The sequence below is a fragment of the Tinamus guttatus genome, unplaced genomic scaffold (assembly GCF_059628265.1).
Source record: "Tinamus guttatus ecotype Peru unplaced genomic scaffold, ASM5962826v1 Tinamus_guttatus_pri_ptg000154l, whole genome shotgun sequence".
In the NCBI taxonomy this organism is placed as follows: domain Eukaryota; kingdom Metazoa; phylum Chordata; class Aves; order Tinamiformes; family Tinamidae; genus Tinamus; species Tinamus guttatus.
Genome location: NW_028288688.1, coordinates 244,793 through 272,690, shown reverse-complemented (window position 1 = coordinate 272,690; position 27,898 = coordinate 244,793). Strand labels below are relative to the sequence as shown.

General features: G+C 44.2%; 1 protein-coding gene across 1 annotated transcript in view; it reads right to left on the bottom strand.

The window, feature by feature from the left end:
- The window catches only part of LOC148595095 (uncharacterized), a 57,204-nt gene extending 29,931 nt beyond the window's left edge, over positions 1 to 27,273 (bottom strand). The window contains exon 1 of the mRNA XM_088522491.1: positions 26,280 to 27,273. Coding sequence (XP_088378617.1) covers positions 26,280 to 27,273 — 994 coding nt within the window. The remainder of the gene's footprint in view (positions 1 to 26,279) is intronic.
- Positions 27,274 to 27,898: the final 625 nt, after the last annotated feature.

Here is a 27,898-nt window from a genome sequence, read left to right as displayed (position 1 = left end):
GTGGTGCTCTGCAATACACTACCAGGACTATTCCCTGGGACCCTTTACAATTAACTAACCTACAAGAGAAGTATAGCAGGAAACCAGGTGAAACTGAATATCTGTGGCGAGTCTGCCTGAGTGGTGGAGATCGAATAATGCTGAGTGGAGATGAAGCAAACGGCTATTGGGGCCCTGGTATTTTCCTAAACCTAGGACCTGACCCACCAGCTACTCCCCACTCAATCACCAGCCGAGTGGCCTACTGGGCTGGAGGAATAGATGCAATGGACCGGGGAGAACCCTCCATAATTCCTATCAAATCATTAAGTGACTTATCTATTGCTGTCACAAAAGCTGCCTGTATCCAGGCCATGCATGAACAAGGGCCTGACAATGCCCCCATATCTGCTATAGTGAATCCTGCAATGCTAAAACCACTGGTAAGAGGTGCCCCAGCCATCCTTAAGCGCTATCTGGTGGCCAAACGGGATGAGATAAGGCAGGACACTGAACACAATGAGCAATTAGGTATTAATGACCCCCATCGACAGCTCCCCACCTGGGCTGCGCTAATGGCATAGCTAATTATGGCCGTGAGATGGGTTGGTGTGATCATAACAGCAATGCAAACTCTAAACCCCAAAGTGAATGTCACAGAGTGAGTCCAGTAAAGCAGGGAACTGAAATCAAGCTCAAAGGGCAGCAACTCTCACAGACTGAATTTAGGAAATGTAGGAATGAAGTATGGAGAAAAGCTCTGGCTCTAGGCATCCCAAGAGCTGCTATACAAGGTAAACCCACAGACATAATTCTCAGTCTCGTTGAAGCATTCCAGAAATGAGGTAATGGCGAAAGGAAGGAGCGTATGTCAACTCCTCCAGTGCCAGACCCTGGAAAAAGAAACAATCCCTTCTCTTGCCTTAGAGAAGAACTGCAAGAAATGAGTTCAAAAAACGAGTAATGCTGGGGAGACAATTGGGCCTGCCTGTCCTGCGAGTGGAGGCTTATCAGTGGATAAGTGATAGTGGCCCATATATCCTAATTCCTATTGGTCCTCAGAGACAATTAGTGAGGTTTTAATAGATATAGGAGCACAGATCTCAATACTAACAACACAGAATGCCAAAAAGCTGGGTGTGCAACTTGGACGGCAAAAAGCTACCATTACTGGTGTGAATGGAGCAAGTGGTGTGTGTCAAACTGCCAAGGTTAATCTATGGCTGCCGGGTGAGAAGCATGTGTTGGCTACTCGCTTTGCAGTTAAAGATCATTATGAAAATATTTTAGGCTTCAATGTTTTAAATGGATGAACCTGGCATTTGCCAGATGGAAGTGTATGTTCATTTGGATCAAACATCTACCCCAACCCGGGTAGAAATTGGGAGGCTACAGTGCGTGTACTTCGCACAGCCCCTGCACTCCCTGATTCAAAAATTACTAACGTACTGCAATACCCAATCTCTGCTGCGGCACAGAATGGCATCTCTGAAGTCATAGCTGACTTGGAGAAGCAACAGATTATCTCTAGAACCCACTCCCCATATAACTCACCTGTCTGGCTGGTTCAGAAACCAGATGGGAGGTGGTGACTGACAATTGATTATAGGCGCCTGAATGCTAATACTGCCCCTTTAACAGCTGCTGTTCCAAATATTGCAAACTTAACGGCTACCTTGCAAGCAGCTGCACACCTTTGGATGGTGTGCGGAAAATCTCGCTATCAAGAACTGAATGTCCAAAAGGAGACAGAGGAGTCCTAAAACTTTATTCGAATAAAGGGAGAGTCCACCAGGCATAGCCCTGTGGGGTCTCTCAAATTGCTGGGGGACGCAGCCCCCCTTTTATCCTAATTTCCCGACCGAGGGACGCCCTCTCCTTTTCCCCATTGGCCAAGGTACTCAGAAGTTACAGCCTTCCCGGCCCGCCTACACCGAACTCCGGCCTCCTGCCATCTGTTCTCACCTGAGCTCACCAACTCCTTTGTCCCCCTTGCTAAAGAATGTGGGGGAATTGCCCTATTTCCCTCCTTTGTAAAGGCCCCATCTCCTTGCAGATGGCTCTTTTTGTCCTTCTCGGCTCATGGCTCCACTCAGTCTCCCCTCCCTTTGTCCTGCTCTTCAGCCAAACTGTGGAGAAACCCCCTTATTGATGAATACACAAACTTGAGCATTCCGCTCAATCCCTCCTCTTTTTCTTTTTCTTTTCTTTTTTCTTTTATTTTTTTCCTCCTTTGGACAATATTTGTTTTTACAAACTAGGTTATTAACTAACAACCTACGTTCAGTATGTCTAGTACCCATGAGTAGTCTTCATATCCTCCTGGACTCCCACAGACCCAGCAACCCAGAGTTTATTTTCCAGACCTACTCCCCGCCAGCAGTACAGATCTACGGAGCGTTAGCCGGGGCTTTCCATCCTCTTCCTTCAACTGAGAAGTCCAGACTTCTGGAGTCTTGGAAATCTTAACTCTGGTATGATGAGTCCATCCATGCTCAGCTGTCTTGATTGATGTTTCTGTGGTTACCAAGACCCAATCCCCTGGTTGGATATCATGGACTGCAAAATCCAAGGGGAGGATCTGTGTGAGCTGGGCTTCCTGTCGGAGAGACTTCACAAGAGAATGTATTCTGGCCACATATTGCTTTAAATATAATACAGTCATGGATTTCCTTTGGTTCTTCTCCCTCAGGACCAGTTAGACAAGAAGCTGGGTTAAACCCTCCCTCGCTTCAGAAGCCCCTTCAGGTAGCAAGGCCCTGACAAGGTGTGGGACCTTGACATCATGGGATCCCTCTGTGGTCAGTTTTCGGACCTCAGTTACCATTAGGACCGTACCTGCACAATTTTGCAGACAATAAGGCCACCCCTTAGCGACTGTGTCTAACATTTTAGAAAAATAAGCTATTGGTATTCGCATGCTTCCATGCCTTTGCACTAAAATTCCCTTGCCATGGCTCTCTTCTCCTTCTCATGTCCATACCACAACATTGGGGCTGTTTTGGGTTGAACCTCCAGCCAAAATATGCCCCATATATATATATAATATACATATATATATTTCCCTGACATCCTAAACCCTTTTTGGGCCAAGAAATTGAGTAACTTCACAGCAGTTTCCTTCACCACCCTCTCTTGTTCACCTGATAGGGGCAAGTCATACTGCAATAACCTGGCTTCTGGGGGTAGGATAAATTCCTTCAGTATTTTCTGCAAGGCTTGTCCAAATAGGACCGGTGCCTTGGTGTATCCTTGTGGGACGACTGTAACTAACTGCCCACACTTCTGAGTTCACTTCAGCCTAGCTTTATCAGACACTTTGCACAAAGTTACAGTAGTGCTAACTTCTTTATCATCCCCCACAATATCAATTGACATTCCCAATCCAGCCATCAACTCCAACCCCTCAGCAGATTGCCCCTCTCTTTTGTTGCATAGATTCCTCTGATGTTGCCCTTAACTGTACTGACGCACATTCTTTCTCGATGAGACCCTTCTCAGTATCACTGCGATACTGGCACAAAACCGGACAAAGACTAGGATCGTCGTGCGACCCTACAGGGGGCCACCTAAATCCCCCTGGTAACTTATATTCTGGCCAAACAAAACAACAATATTTTATCATTAGTTCCTTAATTATTTCTGGGGGAATGCATAAGTTATCCCAAACCCTCAAAAGTCTTCCCAAGGGACTATATAAGTCGCGGTCATCATACCTTTTTCCCAACACCCTCTTTTGGCTTCCCTTTGCTGCCTTCCCTGGCTGTCCATATCGGGGTTGTCACCCCTTTTGTTCCCCAGTCCCATAGTACTCACCAGTGAGATTTCAATGGTCCTTTCCGTCAAACCTGGTCCTTTCCGTCGGACTTTAACACTACCCGGAGGTCCTTTCCGTCAGACCTAGTCCTTTCCATCGGACTTAGCGCTACCCGGAGGTCCTTTCCTTCAGACCTAGCCCTTTCCGTCGGGCTTAGCGCTACCCGGAGGTCCTTTCCGTCGGACCTAGTCCTTTCCTTCAGACTATAGCGCTACTGGGAGGTCCTTTCCTTCAGACCTAGCCCTTTCCGTCACACCCTTTGAGGACCCCCTCCCGGTCCTACCTGCGGATCCCCCTGATCCGCTTCTCGTCTGTCTCCGGACAGTCTCGGGAACCCAATCAGTCGTCCGGTGCAGGCTGCCGTCGAAGGGAGTCGATCACCAAAAGCTATGGTGAGGCGCGCCGTCGACTCCAATCGCCGTCTGCCGTTCCCGGAAGGTGGAAGGATCCCGGACGAGCCCCCAATTGTGCGGAAAATCTCGCTGTCAAGAACTGAATGTCCAAAAGGAGACAGAGGAGTCCTAAAACTTTATTCGAATAAAGGGAGAGTCCACCGGGCATAGCCCTGTGGGGTCTCTCAAATTGCTGGGGGACGCAGCCCCCCTTTTATCCTAATTTCCCAACCGAGGGACGCCCTCTCCTTTTCCCCATTGGCCAAGGTACTCAGAAGTTACAGCCTTCCCGGCCCGCCTACACCGAACTCCGGCCTCCCGCCATCTGTTCTCACCTGAGCTCACCAACTCTTTTGTCCCCCTTGCTGAAGAATGTGGGGCAATTGCCCTATTTCCCTCCTTTGTAAAGGCCCCATCTCCTTGCAGATGGCTCTTTTTGTCCTTCTCGGCTCATGGCTCCGCTCAGTCTCCCCTCCCTTTGTCCTGCTCTTCAGCCAAACTGTGGAGAAACCCCCTTATTGATGAATACACAAACTTGAGCATTCCGCTCAATGGCAACGCTAGATGTAAAGGACATGTTTTTCATGGTTCCCTTACAAGAGAAGGACAGGGAGAAATTTGCTTTTACATGGGATGGTATACAATACACATTCAATCGACTCCCACAAGGGTATAAACATTCACCTACTATTGCACATGCTGCACTGGCTGAACTTTTGCAGACAGTCTCACTTCCTCAGGATGTGAAATTGTATCAGTACATAGATGACATCCTAACTGGGGGTGATTCTCCTGAGAAGGTTGGGAAAGTAGCCATAGCTGTATGGCAAATCCTACTTGAAGCTGACATAGAGGTACCACCTGAAAAATGTCAGGGACCAAGCAAAGAAGTAAAATTCTTAGGTACTTGGTGGATCGCTGGCAGTGCAGTGATTCCTCCAGATACCTTAAGAAAAATTGAAGAGCTGCAAATGCCCGAATCACGGAAAGAATTACAACAATTGATGGGAACTTTAGGATATTGGAGAAGGCATGTACCTGGATTTTCTATTATTGCTTGTCCATTGTATTCACTCTTAAGGAAAGGCAAACCTTGGAAGTGGGAATTAGAACATAAAGAGGCAGTCAAAACTCTGACTGAGGAATTAAAAACATTTCAGTCACTGGGTCCAGTACACCCCCACGACCCTATTGTAGCTGAATGGAGTTTTGCTGAACATGCTACTTACTGTAACCTGTTCCAAACTGGCCCTGATGGACCAAAAAGGCCCTTATTGTTCAGTTCAACTGCATTTAAAGAAACAGAACTAAGATATTCTGAATGGGAAAAGGGACTTTTATCCTTAGTCTGAGCAGTTAAACAAGTTGAGAAGATACATCAAGGACAACCTGTGCAAACTAGAGGACCATTTAATTTACTAGAAGCAATCCTAAAGGGGACTGCTCCCCCAGAAGCAATTGCACAAAAACCCACTATCAGAAAATGGTATGCCTACCTAACAGGAGTTGCAGAAAATATGCAGCTAACTGAAGGGCATACTAAGGTTTCCAAATTGCAGATGTCTGTAAACACAGATCCATTAGCATTACAACAACCTTTTAAACCTTCACCAATTCTGAATGCACCACCCCTCATTGATGGTGCACCAACAGAAAACATTTGGTTTACAGATGCTTCAGCAAAAAGGGTAAATGGTAAATGGCTGTATAAGGCTGTTGCATTAAATATTACCACTGGTGAAGAAGTAGTGGAAGAAGATGAAGGCAGTGCACAAGTAGGAGAGTTAAGAGCAGTAGTTTTAGCTGCACGAAATGGAGCAAGGGTTATATATGTAGACTCTTATGCTGTGTGGGCTGGTGCCACACAATGGCTTTGTCAATGGGAAACTCTTAACTGGGAAGTAAATAGAACCCCAGTCTGGAGAAAACAGGATTGGCAGCTATTGCTGGGTATAGCGAGAAAAACACCATTTAAAATGGGATGGGTGAAAGCTCATGCTAAGGATAATCAACCAGCCACAAAGTGGAATCAGAAAGTAGATGAGTTGACTAAAATTAGGAAAATCACCTTAGATCCTGAGTGGTATCGGTTGGGAGAATGGTTACATCTAAACCTAGGTCACATGGGTAAGGAAGCACTTTGCTGCACAGAGTAGAGGCTGGCCCATAAACAGGAAAACTTGTGAAACTATTCTCACAGAATGTCCTCAAGTGCAGATTAAGGTTGCAAGCAGATCATCCTGCTAAAGTTCCACCTCTACATATCAATGAGGGGAAACCTTTGTGGTCTACATGGCAAATTGATTATATCAGACCATTCAAATCCTCTGCAGGATATCAATATAACCTCACAGGAGTGGAAGTGGTCTCCCGGTTGCTTCTGGCAACTAAGTGTAGAAAAGCCAATGGGCAGAGTACTGTGCAAGGACTATTGTCTTGGTTCTCACACCTACCTGCTCCTGATTTTATCCGAAGTGATAAAATCATTTCTCATGTAAAGAAGTGCAAGACTGGGCAAAGCAAGAAGGAATTCAGTGGGTATTTCACACCCCCTACTATCCCCAATCAAATGGGATGATAGAAAGAGCTAATGGCTTGTTGAAAAGGAGCCTCAACCCACACAAGGCCCAATGGGATATCCCGACTTCCCAAAGTGCTCCAACAATTAAATAATCGTTATGGGCCTACTGGAAGCCCTGTAAGCAGAGCATTCTTTGTGAAAACTGAGCTTAGTGCTCAATCTAGAGGTAAAAGAGAATGTCCAACAACATTACAGCCAGGACAGCCTGTGATGGTCAATTTACCATCCATTGGTACTGTGCCTATGACTCTTAACTAAACCTCATGGCCCACTTGCCTGGGAAGCTACTGATAACAGTGGTGCAAAACATAGAATTAGTGAACGATGGATTTTTTCCTTCTTTTTAAAATGGGGTAACCTGTTCGGCCTCACCCCACCGAAACAAGTTTCTATTTTCTCTTGCAGCAGCATGCAGGACGACAGATGGAAATGCTGTATTCATGTTCCTATTCCAAACGCTGGCAATAGTACTGACCTGTGATCAAAGAACCCCAGAGTGGCCATGGCCACATGCTCGTGTTAAGTATACTGGAAGTACAGAAATTAATTCTAATGTCTGCCCTCATTGGAATGAACCTTATGTTGGTGGAAAAAAAATGCTACACCACGATGGCCTGCATCAAGTACAGAAATGCAGCCAGGACAATGGACAAAGGACTCTAATCACTCTTCATCATGATACAGAAGAAATACACCATGTTCTGGAAAGAGTGAAAAGGAATGGAGAACAACACTGGTGGGAAACCCTTCTCGGATGGTCGCCAACAGCAATGGGAATTTTGAATCTCATGCTTCATCCAATTGTGATTTTACTAACTTTAGTGTTATTAAGTCTATTATTTATAATCATATTGTATGTAAAGGTCTGGTACATGACAAAACAAATAACCAAAATTCAACCAGCCAAAATGTATAAATTGGAACGTAATAGCAATACTTTATGCTAACTATGCTCACTTGCCATGGACCTGTAAATGCAAAAATTATCAATACACTATTTATGGCACAGAGGCAAGAGGTGACCGTACCACCACTCTGTGATGATAAGATGAATTGACTATAGTCACGGGGTGGAGTGTGACGGATATGCTCCTTCCTCAGCTCATCCTGACTTCTCACACATAGCCCTGTTCAGGTGTTAACTACCACATTATCTGATCCTGGTAGTTGCCTCCCTGATTTCTTCCCCCACTCCGACATTAACCATCAATAACAGTCCTGATGGCCCTATCCTGATGGGGAGATAAGGCTAACTGTGAGTGCACCAGCCAACAGTCATTTCTGAATTGAAAGAATGACTATCAGTCAATCATCTTATCCTATAAATATGGGGACAGCCCAAGAGCCCATTGAGCTCTCCTTGCATGGCAGCGGGCTGCACGCCAGGATCTCCCCTTGAGCAGGGACGCCTCTCAAGGATACTCCTCGAGGTTAAGAGATCCTTCCCACTACAGGTTCGTGGTAAGGGACTATAGCACGCCTTTCTCTTTCTGAATTTGTAAACCTTACTTTGTAACTGTGCACAAATCCCTTAGACATAAACTGTTGACCAGGTCTGGGACTAGGACTGGATCCAGCTGCACCCAGACTCCTCTCAGAAGGGGTTTGGAAAGCAAGGGGGTCCAGTCTGAACCTCGTGACCTAACGGGAGGGTGTCCTTGGTAATTCTGTGTGTATCTTGAACCTCCATGCATTAACTTAAGTGACCTTGCCATAGAATCTCGTGAAACTGTCGTCATTAACAATAAAACCTATTCCTATTTCTTTCCCACGAGTGAAGTGCATTGTGTCACTCACCTCCACCACCACTCGTTCCGTGACAGAATGCTATTAAAAAGGCTCTAAAAACCTACAGTTATCAAGTTGTTCTGTACAGCATATGCTAAATATCTAGTGCTGTTGCTAACAATAGTGACACAACTGATGTGACAAAGACTATTACTTGCTCATGCTAATCCTAACTAGGGAGGCACCAGAAGTCCCTAGAAACTACCAGTAAACTTTTCTCAGCACATAAAATGCATTTCTGGAACTCCCTATCTCATTCTCAGATTTTCAACTAAGCATAGGAAAGGTGGTTTGCTAGATTCACATTGGATAAAATCTGGCCTCATTAAGGAGATAGTACTGATGCCTTCCTGTCTCTCTCTCCCATTTTTTAAAAAATTTAAACCTGACAGTGCCATGATCAGAGAACTCATCCAGGTTTCAGAAGACATAAATTTAAATGGCTTCTCAGCCTCTGCACCCATTCTAGGTATATTCTGAATGTCTAAATACTACTCTGTAGGATATGGAGCAAGGCCTGAAAAATGATGTCTGTCTGCTCCCAGCAGTGCTCTCAACAGTTGGCTGTAGCTTTAAATTCCCTCATTCCCCTGGACTGATGACAGCTCTTCTTTGGAAAATGACAGAGCTTTCACAAGAAGATCTAAGGAAATGCCAAAACACCCAATATGCCGGTGCTCAGTGCTCCTTGGCGGGGTGCTCAGGCGAAAGCACAGCCATCCTCTCCACAGAGACATTACAGCTGCTTGGCTACTGAACAAAGCCAGGTGCTGGCTGAGAAAGGGTTAATGTGCTTCCCACACAAACATTTGCAAAAGGTGCAAATTACCTTGAAGCCAGAAATTAAGTATTGAGGTACTTCAGCATTTCATGTTGTCTCATTTAAGTAGCTCCCTATTCAACATGAAGATGAGTTAAGCCCTTTCCATGGGCTGTAAACAAACAAGAAAGTTAATCATGTAGGCTCCTAGGTAGCAGGAAATAAGAGATGAACTAAGTTTTTCTTTTATTGTCTTCTCCATGTTTCTACCCAGGACAGGAAGCTGCCAATAGCAACTACATTCATCACAAGTAATAAAACTGTCAAGGACAATAGCACATCTCATGAGAGTATGAAAGAGCATTTGGCCTGGTCAACAGAAAATCTCCCACCAAGAGGTGATTGACAGTGAATTTGGCAGCCATTTTGGCATGATGAAAGACATGGAAAAAGAAATATTTGCATTAATAGAACAGAGTGAGAGACAGGGAAAAAAGTGAAAAGTTGCCATACTCCACAGGAACAACACAGTCTCCACAATAAGAAGCATGAAATGAATATAATTGGCATCTTAACCTTTGAATGGGTCGGGAGGGTGCAGCTCTGATCTAACTGTGAGGGGTACTGCACGGCCACGAGCTCATTGCTTCAAGTGCCAGTGCACCCCACTGCGCATTGCAATGGCTGTTGCACAGGCAAGCAGTTAAAGCCCTGGATAAATCCACAGTTGTCTGTATCTGGGAACTCAAGTTGCCAGGATGATCTTGTAGACACTTGGCCTTAATACATCATGATTTATGGTTTGACTTGGAGGCAGATGAATTTCCATTTCTGGACTAAAGTCCAACACACTGAATGTGCTCATCTAGAAATGGTATTTTTAGGAAGAAATTGTTCCAGATTTTTGGAAGATAGCTTTTCTGCTAGGGTTTCCAATAGCTGGGTAGTGAGTTTCATGCTCTTCCAGTGGAACAGTCACACCAGTAGAGCAGGTCTCAGTTTGCCAGACAGGAGTCTGCTTCAAAAATTCATATTTACTAGAATCCCAGTTTTAACCTAGGCGATCACCAGTGCCATATCCTATTAGCTACAAGGCTTGTGAAGCAAACAATTTGAGCCCACAAATTTATTTGACTGTTGTGATCAAGTCTGGTTAAGGGAATCGGAGGGTTGTTCGAGTTGCTTTGGGGGAAGGTTGCTTTATTTTTACTAAACAATAAATGCACTGAGCTCGCATATGTTGTCTTCTTTTGGAATAGAGGCAGTGCAGGGATCATTCCCATTTATTTACCAGACCAGCATGTGCTATTGTACTAACTAACTTAACTGTTTTGGTGAGACCATTTTCTTAAAAAAGTGAACAGTTCGGATTCCTGACCTTTCTGATGAACCAACAAACTAATTGTCAGCTGTAATTCTGTGGGATAAAGAAGGGACAACAGAAAACATCTGTCAGAAAAGAAAGTAGACTGCATCCAATTCGAAAAATAAAATATTTAAGAAAATAAAAGGAGAGAAAAAAAGAAAAATAATTATAGAGACAAAGAGGCTAGATTCATTGTAAAAAAACAAAGCTCAGTGAATCTACAAAGGTACTCAAATCAGTTGAATTCAATTTTCAAGTTGTTATCAACATTTATCCAAGGCTTCATTGGTAACTTTATCCATTAGCGAGACTTTCAACTTTGCAATTAATCACCAGCATTCAGCAGAGACATTACAGTTCTTCTTTCCCCTTGGGAAAACTTCTTGAAGTGGAACAAAACTTTTTGCTATTGAGGGTCTTAGAGTTCCTTTTCTGTGCCTTTGAACAGAAACAGGAATGCAGGGAGATATGGAGGAAGTCTAAAGTAATTAGTACATTTGAGTTTTACTTATTTCTATTACTATATCTAGAAACAAATTAGCAATGTATATTTTTTTCTAGACAAAGAATGTCAGAAGACTCTTACATTCCTAACAAAATATGTGTTTTTGTGACTAGAGAAGAAAACTGCAACAGAATAACATCATTTTCAAATTTCCATAAAGAAAATAGTCTAAACTTAGGACTTCCCAAGTTGTGGCTCCCAATGGAAAGTCACAGAGTTTTACCTCCATGAACTTTTTGCCAAAAGACTTTTCACAAATAAATACTTCAACTTTTCTAAAAGTAACTCTTAAAAAGCTATTTTTGTTCCCACAGCTATGTCTCCATGAAAACCCAGTCTTGTATTATAAGCAATGTGATTCACAGAATCACAGAATGCTTAGGGTTGGAAGGGACCTCTAGAGATCATCTAGTCCAACCCCCCTGCTCCAGCAGGGACACTCAGAGCACGTGGCACAGGGTGGCATCCAGGTGGGTTTGGAAGATCTCCAGAGGAGGAGACTCCACAGCCTGTCTGGGCAGCCTGTTCCAGGGCTCTGTCACCTTCACAGGAAAGAAGTTCTTCCTCACATGGAGGTGGAACTTCCTATGTTTCAACTTGCACCCGTTACCCCTCGTCCTGTCACGGGCCACCATGGAGAAGAGCCTGGCCCCATTCTCCCTACAATCACCCATTAATCAAATCTCTTCTCAGCCTTCTTTTCTCCAGACTAAACAGGCCCAGCTCGCTTAGTCTTTCCTCATATGACAAATGCTCCAGTCCCTTAATCATCTTTGTGGCCCTAAGCTAGACCCCCTCTAGAAGCTCAATGTCCTTGTGCTGGGGAGCCCAGAACTGCACCCAATACTCCAGGTGCGGCCTCACCAGAGTTGAGTAGAGGGGGAGGATCCCCTCCCTCGACCTGCTGGCAACACTCCTTGGATGCGGGCAAGGATCCCATTGGCCTTCTTGGCCACGAGGGCACATTGCTGACTCATGGTTAACCCATTGTCAACCAGGACTCCCAAATCCCTCTCCATGGAGCTGCTTTCCAGCAGGTCAACCCCTAATCTGTACTGGTGCCTGGGGTTATTCCTCCCCAGGTGCAGGACCCTGCACTTGTCCTTGTTGAACCTCATGAGGTTCCTCTCTGCCCAACTCTCTATCCTGTCTAGGTCTCTCTGAAGAGCAGCACAGCCCTCGGGAGTGTCGGCCACTCCTCCCAGTTTGGTGTCATCTGCAAACTTGCTGAGGGTGCACTCTGTGCCCTCGTCCAAGTCATTGATGAACAAGTTGAAGAGCACCGGGCCCAGTACTGACTCCTGTGGGACACCACTGGCCACAGGCCTCCAAGTAGACTCGGTCCCATTTACCACCGCCCTCTGAGCTCTGCTGTCCAGCCAGTCCTCAATCCACAGTCCACTCATCCAGTCCATGCTTCCTAAGCTTTCCTATGAGGATTATATGGGAGACTGTGTCACAAGCCTTGCTGAAGTCAAGGTAGACAACATCCACGGCTCTCCCATCATCCATCCAGCCAGTCACATCATCGTGGAAGGCTATCAGATTCGTCAGACACAACTTTCCCTTGGTGAATCCATGCTGACTACTCCTGATCACCTTCTTTTCCTTGACCTACCTAGAGATGGTCTCTAGGATGAGCTGCTCCATCACCTTTCCAGGGATGGAGGTGAGGCTGACCGGCCTGTAGTTGCCTGGCTCCTCCCTCTTGCCCTTTTTGAAGACTGGAGTGATGTTGGTTTCTTCCAGTCCTCCGGCACCTCCCCTGCTCTCCATGACCTCTCAAAGATGATGGAGAGCGGCTCAGCAATGACCCCTGCCAGTTCCCTCAGCACTCTTGCGTGCATCCCATCCGGGCCCGTAGATTTACGGGTGTCCAGTTTGCCTAAATAATCCCTGACCCAGTTCTCGAGCAGCGGAAAGTCCTCCTCTCTCCTGGTTCTCTCTCCTGTCTCTGGGCTCTGTAGTTTATGGGGACTGGCCCTAGCAGTAAAGACTGAGACAAAGAAGGCATTTAGTAACTCTGCCTTCTCTGTATCCTCCGTCACCAAGGCACCCTCCTCAATCAGCAGCGGACTAACATTTTCCCTAGCCTTCCTCTTGCTGCTGATGTATTTGCAGAAGCCCTTCCTGTTGCCCCTGACATCTCTTGCTAACTCTAATTCCAAACAGGCCTTGGCCTTCCTCGTTGCATCCCTGCATTCTCTGACAGTGTTCTTATATTCTTCCCATGTGGCCTGGCCCTTCTTCCACATTACCTACGTGCTCTTTTTCTCTTTAAGTTTACCCAACAGCTCCTTGCCCATCCACACAGGTCTCCTGCCCACCTTGCTCAACTTCTTTCTTGTAGGAATACACCAATCCTGAGCTTGGAGAAAGTGGTGCTTGAATATCAGCCAACTCTCCTGGACCCCCTTTCCTTCTAGGACCCTTGCCCAGGGGATTCCTCCAAGGAGCTCCCTGAAGAGGTCAAAGGTAGCTCTCTGAAAGTCCAGGGTTGCAATCCTGCTTCTTGTCCAGCTTCTTCCTGGCAGGATCATGAATTCCATCATCTCGTGGTCACTGTAGCTGAGACTGCCCCCAACCCTCACATTTCCCACCAGACCATCTCTGTTGGTTAGTATCAGGTCTAGCAGCGCCCCTCCCCTTGTTGGCTCATCAACCACCTGCATCAAGAAGTTATCTGCAATGTTCTGCAGGAACCTCCTGGACTGTCTGCTCCTAGCTGTGTGATTATCCCAGCAGACATCAGGGTGGTTCAAGTCCCCCATAAGGACCAGGGTCTGGGATCGTGAGGCTTCTTGCAGCTGCCTGTAGAAGGCCTCATCCACCTACTCTCCCTGGTCAGGAGGCCTGTAGTAAACTCCCACGACAGTGTCGCCCCTGTTGTCCTGCCCTTTAATCCTCACCCACAGGCTCTCGACCCACGCTTCGTCCTCCCCTACGCTGAGCTCCATGCATTCCAGTTGCTCTCTCACGTAAAGAGCAACTCCGCCACCTCGCCTTCCTGGCCTGTCCTTCCTGAAAAGCCTAAAGCCATCCATGGCCACATTCCAGTCATGAGAGCTGCCCCATCATGTTTCAGTAATTGCAATGAGGTCATGGCCCTGCAATCGCACACACATTTCCAGTTCCCCTTGTTTATTTCCCATGCTGCGTGTGTTTACATAGAGGCATTTGAGCTGGGCACTCAACGTGCCTCTCTTTCTAGCTGGGGCAGCTGGAACTTGACCATGTGGGCCTTCAGGAGGTCTCTTGTTTTCCTATCTCGCTTCTTCAGGCTTAGGGCGCCCTACACAGGCTATGGAGTTAGGCGGCTGCGAGTGGCATGGCAGGCCATCACCTACCCCATAACCTGCTTCCCTGATGATACCTTCCTCCCCATCCTCAAATCTAGTTTAAAGCCCTCTCCATGAGCCCTGCTAGCTCATGTCCCAGGGCTCTCTTCCCCCTTTGAGAAAGATGGATCCCATCAGATTCCATCATGCCTGCCACTGTGTAAGGCTTCCTGTTACCGAAGAAACCAAAGTTGTGGTGATGACACCAGCCATGGAGCCACATGTTAATGGGGCATGTCCTCCTGTTTCTTTCTATATTGCTGCCATCACTGGGAAGAATGGAAGAGAATATGACCTGCGCGCCTGAGTTCCTAATTGTCTGCCCCAGTTCCCTAAAGTCCCTTTTGATTGCCCTCAGGCTGCGTGTTGCCGCTTCTTCTACTCCCACATGTAGGAACATCAATGGATAATAGTCAGTGGGTCTAACCAGGCTGGGAAGTTTCTGTGTGACATCCTTAACCCAAGCCCCAGGAAGGCAGCAGATCTCTGTTAGGGGAGGGTCGCACCTACATATCGGACCCTCCATGCCCTGAATTGAGGAATCGCCCACAACTATAACCTGCCTTTTCTCCCTCATACCTGTGGTGACAATACATGGGGTTCGTCTTTCTGATTGTGTTCGTCTTTCTGTGATTCATACAAGACATGTTAGAAATTAAGATTGTAAAGCAAAAATGAGCCAAGATTTCTAAAATAACTCCTACAGAATGAAAGTCTCAAGTATCTACATCATATTATCCTTCTATTCTACCTAACTATTGCAACATGCCCAATTCCTTCAGAGGAGATGATACCCTTTTCCCCTTGGGAAAACCACGTATAGCACAGTTGCTTTCTCATTTAACTTGCACTATTTGTAACAATATTTTAAGAGACCATCTTTCTGCTTTTGCAGTTAGAGACTACAAATAATTGCCATAAGTCTCTCTCAAATGATTAGTCAGTTTTAGCCACCAGCATGCCTACATCAGATGCAAGATCTATAGGCCAGGATTTGCAATGATTCGCTTTGCGACACTGGGCCTTTTCCAGGTTTCTTCCTGTTCAGCCTGTTGAATTCAAAACTACAGTTGTGTGTGAACATCATTCTTACCCCTGGAGGCAAGAGGAACATACCACCTTTGTACCCAGCTCTGAGAAGAGAGGGGAAGGGTTGTGTTTTTGTTATTGTTTCATGAAAGAAAATAATCTGTGAGAACAGTATGGTATGAATTTATCAGCCCAGATCTGTTTTACAGAAATCTAACATGGCTAAAGGTTCCTCACCCTCATAAACCATTTACATAAGAGCTGTTTATGACTGCTCAGTATTGCACATAGCCACTTCAAACCACAGTGCAGACATTAAAGTTCTCCTCAGCTCAGCAGGTTCTGGCTGAAATTGCGCTTTGCAATGGCTCTCTAGGGGGAATGGGACCTCTGTAAGAGATGGTGGTAATTTGGTGGCACTTCACTTAGAGTTAGTACTGGCTTCCTTCCACAGGACAGCACAAAAGGGTGCTGGGATAATGTGGATGCTCAGATGGGAAAAATAAACTATATCTGCCATGAAAAGAAGAAAATATATATATATACACACACACACACACACACACACACTATGACCCTCCTCCCCCTTCTACCCCAGTTCCAGCCTTCAAACACTATGGTACATCCATCAAGAGTACCAGAGGGACTGCTGCCACTAGCAAACAGCATTTTTTAACACTTTTTTCCCCCTTTTTTTTTTTTCTTTTTTTTTTTGAAGCATACACAGGTATGCGTAAGCCTGTATGTCTCACCATCTGGCGAACCTAATCTCCCAAGGAACAGCAGCAAACCACTAATCTGCCATAAACTTTGTCAAACCCAGACCAGAGAGACTGGTACCTGGAGATGGGAAACCCTACCACATATCCCATGCTCAGGAGCTTTGGCAACATTACTCATACAAGCATGATGTTGTTATCTCATGAAAGAGAGGAAGCAGAAAGCAAGAAAAGCAACAGCAGAGAAGGAAGGGCCAGATCTTTGGTCACAGCAGGCTGATCATGTTCCACGTGCTGAGTGTCAGACTGGGAATAGGCTTTCTGGGAGCTTTCTTCACACACCATGGAAACCAGGTCTGCATCCCTGTCACAAGCTCTCTGCTTTTCTCTCTGCTATAGAGTATCAGGAGGCTGCTGCGACCTGTCGACCCACAAGGCCTAGCACTATAGAGCACTATAGGGCTATAGAACTATAGGGCTATAGAGCAGTTCTATAGAACTATAGAACTATAGAACTATAGGGCTATAGAGCAGGCAAGGTATATTTCTTATTTCCCCACCTGGTACTTTATCTCAAACAGCAAGTCCCCATAGAGGTGGCCATCATGGTGCTGCAGGAGAAGGAACCCACCAGGTCTGGAGAGAACTCAGCACCAGTAAGAAGGTGGCTATTCCAGGCAAGTATAGTGACTTGTCAGTGTGTCTTTCATCTAGGCTCCTTCAGGAGGGACTGACACTCTGCACTTTTCCTTTAGAACCTTTACCAGAAGATCTGACTAACCAGGTACTCAAGTTTATGCTAGAGTCTGTACATATAGAGAGTCCAGTAGTTTAGATATATTTCCAGTAGGACTCTTAAGTTGGAAGTTGCTTGGACCTTGCTCTGGACCAAAACAGGTATCTGTCAGGGCTCGCCTGACTCCTTTCCATTATACTCAACTACATGAGAGTAAGGCTTGCCATTCTCTGAGTCGATCCTAGCAAATTAAACCATGCCAGGGTCTAAGGTTCAAGTCCTAACATGCGACTAACCCTACAGTCTTAATGCAGCTCTTGACATACTGGTTGGCACAGGCCAAAATTATTTGCCCCAACACTTCAGGGAATGGCAAGGCCCCTGAGTAGTATTTTGGTAGTATATGAGTAGACACACAATCCCAGGACAGAGTTCTCACCATTTTAATTTACTTATAAGAGTATAACTGATGAAATGAAGCCCTCGCTCTGTTGTCCTGCCCTCTCTTCTCCCAACTCCCTAAATTCCATCATTCTGTTCTTGCATCTAAAATTTTCTTCCACTTTCAGACTTTTCAATTAAATTCTCCTTAATAGGACCAAATCGAAAGTAATCCAATAGTTTCTTCCACTTTCTTTTCTTTTTTTTTTTTTTTTTTTTTTTTTTTAAAGAGGTTTCCAGCTGGGTTGTGTCCTGACTCTGCTTTCCAAGCAATCATTCACCTAGTACCAACTGATCCTTTCCTTGCTACTGTTGCTTACTAAAAACCTTCATCAATCTTTACTGCTAATCTGACAGGGGTAAATTCAGCTGCAAACTTCTAAGATATCATTTTTCTCTTTTCTGATACTTCGCTTGCTTCTTACTGGGTTTTAGAGCAAATACAAACATTCCTGAGATTAAAGGCTTTATATCTTCCCCCTACCAATCCTTCGCTCCTAAACCAGTCTTACAATTTTATATCAGATAGCATCAATTGGATAACAGTACCCTTGGATAATAGTTGAAGAGCTTTTCTGAGCAAATAGCACAAAATTTCCTGTCTGATGATGTAAAATGTTCTAAGTCATAGTCTTAAATTACCTGATTGCCTCTATCAACATCCTACCTGCAGCTTTGCTTCATTTAAGCAGAGAAATGTTTTTCAGGACAAGCAGAATTCTGTTTCAGATATGCAATGGAACAACAGTGACATCCATCAGCTAAAGTGAACCCAAATTGGAATTGTTCATTATACCTAAATTATTGTTAATATAGTGACAAAAGTTATTCTGCTACATTTTTTTATGTGATATATAGATACTAGTGTTTTTAGGAGTGTCATAGAAGTGAAGCTAAATCGTTTTTTTTTTCCTCTCCTCTCCCCCAAGTCTTACAAGAGAAGTGATCAGTAAACTTGTCTTGCCTAGGAGAGGAAACACACACTGACTTTAAGATACTGATAACTGGAGAGAGATCATTTCTTGGATATTATAATGCTATGAAAGATTAAAAGCTGAAGCAAATACCAAGGAGATCAAAATATTTGAGAGATACAGATATGGTTATCAGTTAGAAAACTAGCTGAAGAAATTCTACCTAGTAGGTACTGGTTAAAGGCTAGACCCTAACTCTGCTCTAAACTAAGAAAACAGACCCTTCTCCCTCATCCCTTTTTTGCATTTACAAGGTGTTTTTGGTAGCTTTTGTAGCTTTTCTAGGAAAGTGCCTTATGTTTCCAGCAGTTTAAGAGGCTGAAGACATCAGGACTAGTCACAGCAGCAAGTCCTAAATACAGAAGTAGTATAAAATTCCCCAAACCTGTTGGTATGCCAAAGATAGCATCAACCATTTGGGTTGCAGAGCTGTGCTGCAGACTCATGACTAACAGATTATCTACCATGCTTTGGTAGACTCGAGTCTTTGTTTCAGGCTGCCATTTTCCACAAGAGAAAATATCAATTTTTAAAACTATAGCCTCTATACTCAGAGATATAGTGCTTTGTTTTCAGAAATAGGATTTTAAACTTGGTTCTATTCAACTGGCATGTCCTTGCAATCAGTTATAAATCAGTCAAGACTATGCTTCATCATCCTTCCTCTTACATCTCATAAGGAAGTCCTTTGCCCCAGTCTTTGTGCCATCAGCCACTTTTATCAGTAAGTTTTATGTTTTTAATCCTGTACTATTTCAATATCCTACCAGGAAGAAAATACAAAATGTGAGTGTGATTCCCCAGTACATTATGGTCAACTGTTGAGGTCACTCTTTAATCCAGTTCTTCATCCACCCATTGCACTTTTCTAGTTTCTCAGTGTAAGTGTTGTGTGATACTATAGCAGATGTTTTTCAGAAGCTCATGTTACATCATAACATATCTCTCATTGCAGAAAACACCTTTGTTTTGCAGTATCTATTTTCCACAAACCTATGTTGACTGATAAGAGTTGCATTGCACTTCTTTTTTTTGTCTTGGAGCTTCATTAATGTACTTGTTACAGGCCAGATTCTATCATGCCTTAATGCTGCCAACTTGTTTATGCTTTTTAGCATTTGACACAAACCTAACTTATTTTTCTTTGGAAATGCCATGGTGTTCTAAGATTTAATAAAAGTCACTTAATGGCCCAAAGAGTTTATTGACTACAGCAGTGTTTTAAATAAAGATTTTAAATAATAAAAAAGTATATATATATATCCTCAGCTATGATAAGTGGGTATTTTTTCCTCTTTTCCTCTAAACAAAAAACAGAAATATTACTTAGATTCTGGTTCACCTTGCTGCTGCTGGATTGTTATCTTATGGAAATCAACAATAACTTGTATAATGGAGATGCTAAATCACCTGAAAATATTATTTTTAATATTATTAAGGCCAAAACATTGCATATGATGGCAAACTGATCTTTACTTGCAAATTCTCTATGTTTTATTTTTTTCAGGCTTCTCATTCACTTCCACTGGTTTATTCCTTCTGTCCCTTCCCACAGAACAACACAGGGACAGATTAGCTGAATTCTTAAAATAGCATTCATTCCTATTCTTTATTAAGACATCACTACTTTTTACTGCTTTAGCTCTTATTTTTATAAGCACTTTTACTGCTTTTTGCATGGTGGTGTGTCAGAGAATGTCAGTGTCAGAGGCATGCTTGGTATCAGAGAAATGTCTTCTTTGGGTTGTATCCATTCCTTTCTTCTCCTTCAATACACAAAATTATATACAACTTTACCCAATTTTACTGCTGGTTTGCTTTCAAACCTGCAATGATAGCTGATCATTTTAGAGGACTCTGTCACTCAGAGAGGGAGAAAAACAAATAAAAACAAAATAAGAAAAAGAACACATCCATTTGTGATAGGATGACCTATTAATTCAAAACTTACTTCTGAATAGGAGCTTGGTAAAACTTTGGATATGGTTTATACAAGTATCCAGAATACTCTTTTGTTTTTTAATGGATTTTATCTTGGTTTATTACAATATGCTACCTATTTCAAGCATCCAGTTCAAAGGAATTTAGTAAATCCTGTGGACTGGTCACATGAGGTCAGCAAGTTCGGCTCACTTCAAAAGGGCATGAAGCATGCTGTGTGAAATGCTCCAGTACGCCAAAGCACATCTTCTAGAGGAGAAATAAGTGCCATGACCATTCACTTAGAGCAGATGAGACAGAAAGTTAGAACATATAGCAGCGTTGATGAAAGTAGTAAGGTAGGAGAAACAAGGAAATAGAGGGTGTGCGGAAAATCTCGCTGTCAAGAACTGAATGTCCAAAAAGGAGACAGAGGAGTCCTAAAACTTTATTCGAATAAAGGAAGAGTCCACCGGGCATATCCCTGGGGGGGTCTCTCAAATTGCTGGAGGACACAGCCCCTCTTTTATCCTAATTTCCCGACCGAGGGACGCCCTCTCCTTTTCCCCATTGGCCGAGGTACTCAGAAGTTACAGCCTTCCCGGCCCGCCTATACCGAACTCCGGCCTCCCACCATCTGTTCTCACCTGAGCTCACCGACTCCTTTGTCCCCCTTGCTGAAGAATGTAGGGGAATTCCCTTATTTCCCTCCTTTGTGAAGGCCCCCATCTCCTTGCTGATGGCTCTTTTTGTCCCACTCGCTCACAGCTCCACTCAAGTCTCCCCTCCCTTTGTCCTGCTCTTCAGCCAGACTGTGGAGAAATCCCCTTATTGATGAATACATAAACTTGGGCATTACGCTCAATCCCTCCTCTTTTTTTTTTTTTTTTTTTTCCCTCCCTCCTTTGGACAATATTTGTTTTTACAAACTAGGTTATTAACTAACAACCTGCGTTCAGTAGGTCTAGTACCCATGGGTAGTCTTCATATCCTCCTGGACTCCCACAGACCCAGCAACCCAGCGTTTATTTTCCAGACCCACTCCCCGCCAGCGGTACAGATCTACGGAGAGTTAGCTGGGGCTTTCCATCCTCTTCCTTCAACTGAGAAGTCCAGACTTCTGGAGTCTTGGAAATCTTAACTCTGGTATGATGAGTCCATCCATGCTCAGCTGTCTTGATTGATGTTTCTGTGGTTAGTAATACCTGATAAGGTCCACGCCACTTTGCTAGCAGTGGTGCTTCTTTCCATTCTCTGACCAAGACCCAATCCCCTGGTTGGATATCATGGACTGCAAAATCCAAGGGGAGGGTCTGTGCGATCTGGGCTTCCTGTCAGAGAGACTTCACAAGAGAATGTATTCTGGCCACATATTGCTTTAAATATATATATCACTTATCTCCACCTCCTTGCCAGGTTGGGTGTTAGCAGGATAGGGAATCCCAAACATTATTTCAAAGGGGGACAGCTGAATGTCTCCCCTTGGTTTTGCTCTTATTATCATTATCTTATCTCTTATCATTAGCTAAAGCTAATGGTAGAAGTCGTGTCCACGGCATCTTAGTTTCTAACACCAATTTCAAAAGATGCTTTTTAATGTTCCCATTCATCCTTTCCACTCTCCCAGAACTCTGAGGATGCCAAGGGGTATACAAGTCTCATCGAATCCCTAGGGCAGTCATGCTCCCTACACGGGGCATCTCAGTCCTTTTTCTTTTGCTGAATTTCATTTATTTCTCTCAAGTCCTGTACCATTCTATAGGTTCCATCTGGCTTCTTGACTGGCAGGATGGGAGTATTGTATGGAGACATACATGGCTCCAAAAGCCCTGCTTCCAGCAGGGACTCAATAGTAGGTTGTAACCCTTTCCTTCCCTCTCGTGAAATAGGATACTGCTTTTTAGAGACTACCTGCCCTGGTTACTTTAAAGTAATTTGGAGAGGTTCCATGTCTAGTTTTCCATATTTTCCTGGAACTGCCCACACTTCTGGGTTCACTTCAGCATAAGCTTTGTCAGACATTTTGCACAAAGTTACAGTAGTGCTAGCTTCTTTATCATCTCTTACAATACTGATTTGCATTCCCAATTTAGCCATCAAATCCCTTCCCAGCAGATTGCAATCGCAAGAGAAAATCATGTATCTCAAATTTATTTCCCACATCCACTACCAGCGGCTGGATAATACGCACTCGTTCATCTTTCCCACTTACCCCTTGGATAACCAAGGAGCCTTTTGACAATCGCCCTCCTTTTGGCATAAAATTCAAGGTGGATCGAAAGGCTCCTGTGTCTATCAAGAAACACACTTCCTCTCGGTCCGGACCCACCCTCCGTGTTATCAAGGGCTCCCGTGTGGTGGATCCCTGGTATAATGGGAGCCCCTGACACCCCTAGCAATCCATTTCCATTAGTCGGTGAATTTCCTCTTCCTGAGGATCTTGTGCGGAAAATCTCGCTGTCAAGAACTGAATGTCCAAAAAGGAGACAGAGGAGTCCTAAAATTTTATTCGAATAAAGGGAGAGCCCACTGGGCATAGCTCTGTGGGGTCTCTCAAATTGCTGGGGGACGCAGCCCCCCTTTTATCCTAATTTCCCGACCGAGGGACGCCCTCTCCTTTTCCCCATTGGCCAAGGTACTCAGAAGTTACAGCCTTCCCGGCCCGCCTACACCGAACTCCGGCCTCCCGCCATCTGTTCTCACCTGAGCTCACCAACTCCTTTGTCCTCCTTGCTAAAGAATGTGGGGGAATTGCCCTATTTCCCTCCTTTGTAAAGGCCCCCATCTCCTTGCGGATGGCTCTTTTTGTCCCACTGGGCTCATGGCTCCACTCAGTCTCCCCTCCCTTTGTCCTGCTCTTCAGCCAAACTGTGGAGAAACCCCCTTATTGATGAATACATAAACTTGAGCATTCCGCTCACAGGGAAAAAAAAAAAAAGAAAAAAGAAAAATAAGACTTAGTATTCCATATCCATACCCTTTCATTTTGGAAACACTTTTTTTGTCCTGAAGATGTATATTACAGTAAACTCACTTGTTTTAAACTTGTTAATACCTTCTAAATCACTCGTGATATTTGCAGAGATTGGCCAAATCTTTTTGAAAACTGGGTTAGAAATACAAAATCCAGAGGAGTAATTTTGTTAATCTAGTGTTTTCATTTCATAAAAAAGTGATAGTTATTCAAAACAAAGTGTTATATTCTGTTCTATCCAAACCTAATTGTTTAGATCTACAAATATTTCAAATAGTATCAGTTAGAAGTGCAACAGAAACACACACTCTTTCTATTTTATCTTTTAGTTCAGCCACAAAGAAATCAATTACTCACTGAACACTATCTGTATGACTGTCTGTTGCATGGGAGGAAAATTCTGTAGGCTTGTATGGCTGTTTACAAGTTGCTTATTAAGAGAGAATTACTTAGAGAAGTGTTGCAGTCAGTCTGGGCCGGTGACGGGCAGTGTTTCCTCGGCAGACAGGGCAGGGGCTGAGAAGGAGAAGCGGGATCTGCAGCCACACGGCCAGCGCGTGAACAGGCAGCTCATTGGACGGCCTCGTGCGTGGTCGGCGCGGGATCATCTCGCTGATTGGCTGGTTGGGTTGCTGGGCTCCGCATGCTGCCAGGCAGGGCGGGGACTACTCCGGGCTTGGAAGCTCTGTAAGTGGCGTTTAACCCTAAATAAAGGTCTTTGGCTCACCCTCACAAAGACCCTACTCCTCAATACACCTGCAGAGAAGGGCAGATGAGGAGCAATGTCTTCCAGTTTACCACTTTCAAGTGATATGGATGACAGTTGAACCTGATTCAAGCCTGGATGTGAATAGGCATCTTTACAAAGTATAAATGTACATGAAGGGTAATCACTGTCACATCTACTCCACTCTGGAATTGATTTGGCACTAAAAATCAATATGCTGCTTGACAGAGGAAATAATATTTCTCAAAAACAGTCTTCACACAAACATTTGAGCTAGATCGTTCCAGCTTTGCATATTCACTCAAGAATTCAATTTAGTAATGCACTATCAGACAGGTTGTGGTAAGAGGGAGAGGTAAGTAGTGCAGGTACTAAACATTTTATGGGGCTGCTTGGACTGTGCTTCACTTTGATGTTCAACTAAAGTTGCAGAGATTCAGCAAGTTCAGAGTTCAGAGATATCTCCTCCAGCCCTGTGCACTACCTTGCATTTTAAGGGTGGGTGGAGGCCTCCAGAGACTTCAGCGACATCAGGTTCAAGAGCAGATACATGTGTTTTTATGTACTTGAGCAAAAATGTTTTTCTGAATCCGAGCCAGATAGAGCAGCTAAAAGTCTCAAAAGAGTATGAGGAAGCTTTCCTAGTTAAAGAATATTTTAAAAGCACATTCATATTATTTCCCTGATGCTCTCTTTGACTCATTTATTTTCTACTGAGGAGGGTATTGGGATGAAAGCTAGACTTTCTTTTATGAGTTCATCTGATCCCTCTCTGATGTCTCAGCCTACATTAGTAATCCCTGGTATGAGGCAAAACAATACTTTTTCCAGCAACTAGATGTGCTGTTAAAGACAAGGTCATGCAAGAGAGTGCGGAAAAAAATAGAAGTCCTCCAGTCTACATTCAAGTGTTTAAAAAGTGGGGACTTTGGATTAACATACAAGAACACCACTTTCATGATTTCCTCTTTATTTCATTGAAGTGATATGATAAAGATTTAGGACTTCTAGTAACTATATCTTTAAAAGCTTTATTTCTATTCGTGTTCTACTATTTTATTCTCTTTTTGGAAAAAGAGAATATGAAGACCAGGATGTGTATTTTTACAGTGCACTCATTTTCTCCATCTTCCAGGTGCTCTTTAGGAAAATAAGCAAACACCATTGATCAGACTAAGGATGTTTGCTTCCTTTCATCTAGCAATAGCTACACATGCTACAGAGTAGAATATATGGGCCAGAATCATAAAGCTGTTCAGACAAAACACTGTCACGGAATGAGTGGTGGTGGGGGTGAGTGACACAATGCACTTCACTCGTGGGAAAGAAATAGGAATAGGTTTTATTGGTAATGACAATGATTTCACAAGATTCTATGGCAAGGTCACTTATTAGTTACTGCGTGGAGGTTCAAGACACACACAGAATTACCAAGGACACCCTCCCGTTAGGTCACGAGGTTCAGATTGGACCCCCTTGCTTTCCAAACTCCTTCTGAGAGGAGTCTGGGTGTGGCTGGATCCAGTCCTAGTCCCAGACCTGGTCAACAGTTTATGTCTAAGGGATTTGTGCACAGTTACAAAGTAAGGTTTACTGTTAGGTCCGGTATCCGAACTGACAGGGAGAGAGACAACCACCATAGATATATTGTCTTTTATTAATAGAAGAAAGATAATAAGTATTACCAGCTAGCTGGGGTCCGGGCTTTCCCACGCAGGGGTCACACCACGGACCCCGACCACTTCGAGCGTCCCTCTTTTATACCGTTCTTACCCAAGAGTGTTCCCCCTCCCGTTTTCCTGTTTTGCATTCTTGTTAATGTTATCTATTTTGCTGAATTAAAACATCTGGATAAGCAGCCCCCCTATCATCCTGATTGAGGGCAGGGCACCCTAACCCCGCCACCTATCAAGGGTCCAGACCTTGCCATGAGCAGGGCATCCTGACCCTGCCATCTATCAAGGGTTCTGCCCCTGCCATGAGCAAGACATCCGAACTCTGCCAGTTATCATGGGTCCTTGTGCTCTAAGACTCAGCTTATTCTACATTAGCTATTTAACCCCTACCTTCCCTGCTAATGCACCCTACATTCCCCCCTTTTTCTTTTGCTAATATCAGAGAATCCTTTCTCGATCTTTCTGAGTTTGTCGCATGAACATTATGTGCATAGAATTAACTCGATTTGTAGCTTTTTCCATTACCCCCATTACACATTTCCACATTATACAGATACACAGTAACAGTAATAACAGAATTACAAATACGCGTAATCCTTCTTTTATCAGTCCTGATATCCACCCAGGTAACCCTCCAAACAATGACTCTAGCCATCCGTCCATCAGTCCTTCTTCCCGTGTTATCTTCTGAGTGTGTTCCTTGAGCCAGCACAATTGTTGGTGAATCGATTGGCTATGGTCCGACAGGTTAAAACAACAAAGTCCTTCAAACTCCTCACATCCCTGTCCATGGGCGAGGAGCAAGAAGTCTATAGCCGCCCTATCCTGTAGTAGTGCGTGTCGCAGGCTGTTCTGATCGAGCAGGAGTTGTTCCAATACCTCGGTTGTCGCATTTGCTTGCTTCTCACTCCAACAGGCTAACTTCGAAAGCTCCCTTAATGCATTTCCTGCTGCAGCTCCTGGCACAAAGATAGCTAAGGCGACCCGCGCGGTTACAGATATTAATTGTACATTATCATCACATTCCGGTGTTAAACCAAGGGAACGCTTTTGCCTTCTTTGTTCCTGCTTCATAGCTAACAACTTAGCTTTAGACGGGGCTATCATTGCCAGTTGCCCTAAATAACACGGTCCCCCATAGGCATTCTTAGGTATTCCCTGCCATGCTCTATCCCCACAAATTAGAAACACTCCATCTGGCAAGGCCTTAGCGGTATCATTATTCCATAGTAAATCTGTCCTATTATGTACCTGTCCTGATGGATCCCCCCCATATGCTCCTAAGGGTAATCCCTCAGGGTACCGTTCTTGTAACCCATCGACTGTCCCATTTATCCCACAGAATGTCCCGTTTGCATATATGGGACCGAAGGTTCCATCTCCTCCTATGGTCTTACGCCAGTCGAATATTGGGTCGGGAGATACATCAGTCCAACCCGAAGCATTCCACCATTGGGGCCTAGGGCCTCCTTTAATTATAATGTTCCATTGTGCCAGGAGTCTCACTCCTCCCTTTTCTCCAAAAAACTTGTCCCCAAACATAAAACACATTTGGGTCCAATTATTGGAACTATTTCCAATTGCTTGTGCCCCCATCAAATTGAGCTCTTGGGGGTCCCAAGGCAATGAGGTATTTAATCCCTTAATTAGCCTTGCGGCACATTCCGAGGCACTTACTACCCCTGAACAGTTTCCCGTAGATACCTTTTTAAAACTGTTGTCATCAAATCCCGGCTTTCCAAACAAGCAGGTTCTGAATGGATTACTAGCGGTGGTGAGGGACAGGCAGAATTCCTGATTCCCTGTGTTATTTGCCCAAGTCACCCACATATTACTTCTCTCTTCTATGTTGTATATCCCATTAGAACACCTCAGAATCATAATTAGCAGGACCATAATTACCCAAATTGTGTTACTGTACATTTTTCCTAATTAATTTCAATTTCAGAGGATTGTTACTATTCCTTCGGACCTCCCACTCCTCTGCTTTCTTCCGCTCTTCTTTGTTTAGCTTCCGGACGTGGGAATGGTGAATCCAATGTCCTATTCCATCGACCTTAACGGCAGTGGGTGTTACTAAAATTACTACGTAAGGTCCCTTCCATCTGCTTTCTAATGTTTTTGGGTTATGCCTTTTTACGCACACCCAATCTCCAGGTTCGATATCCATTTCTGA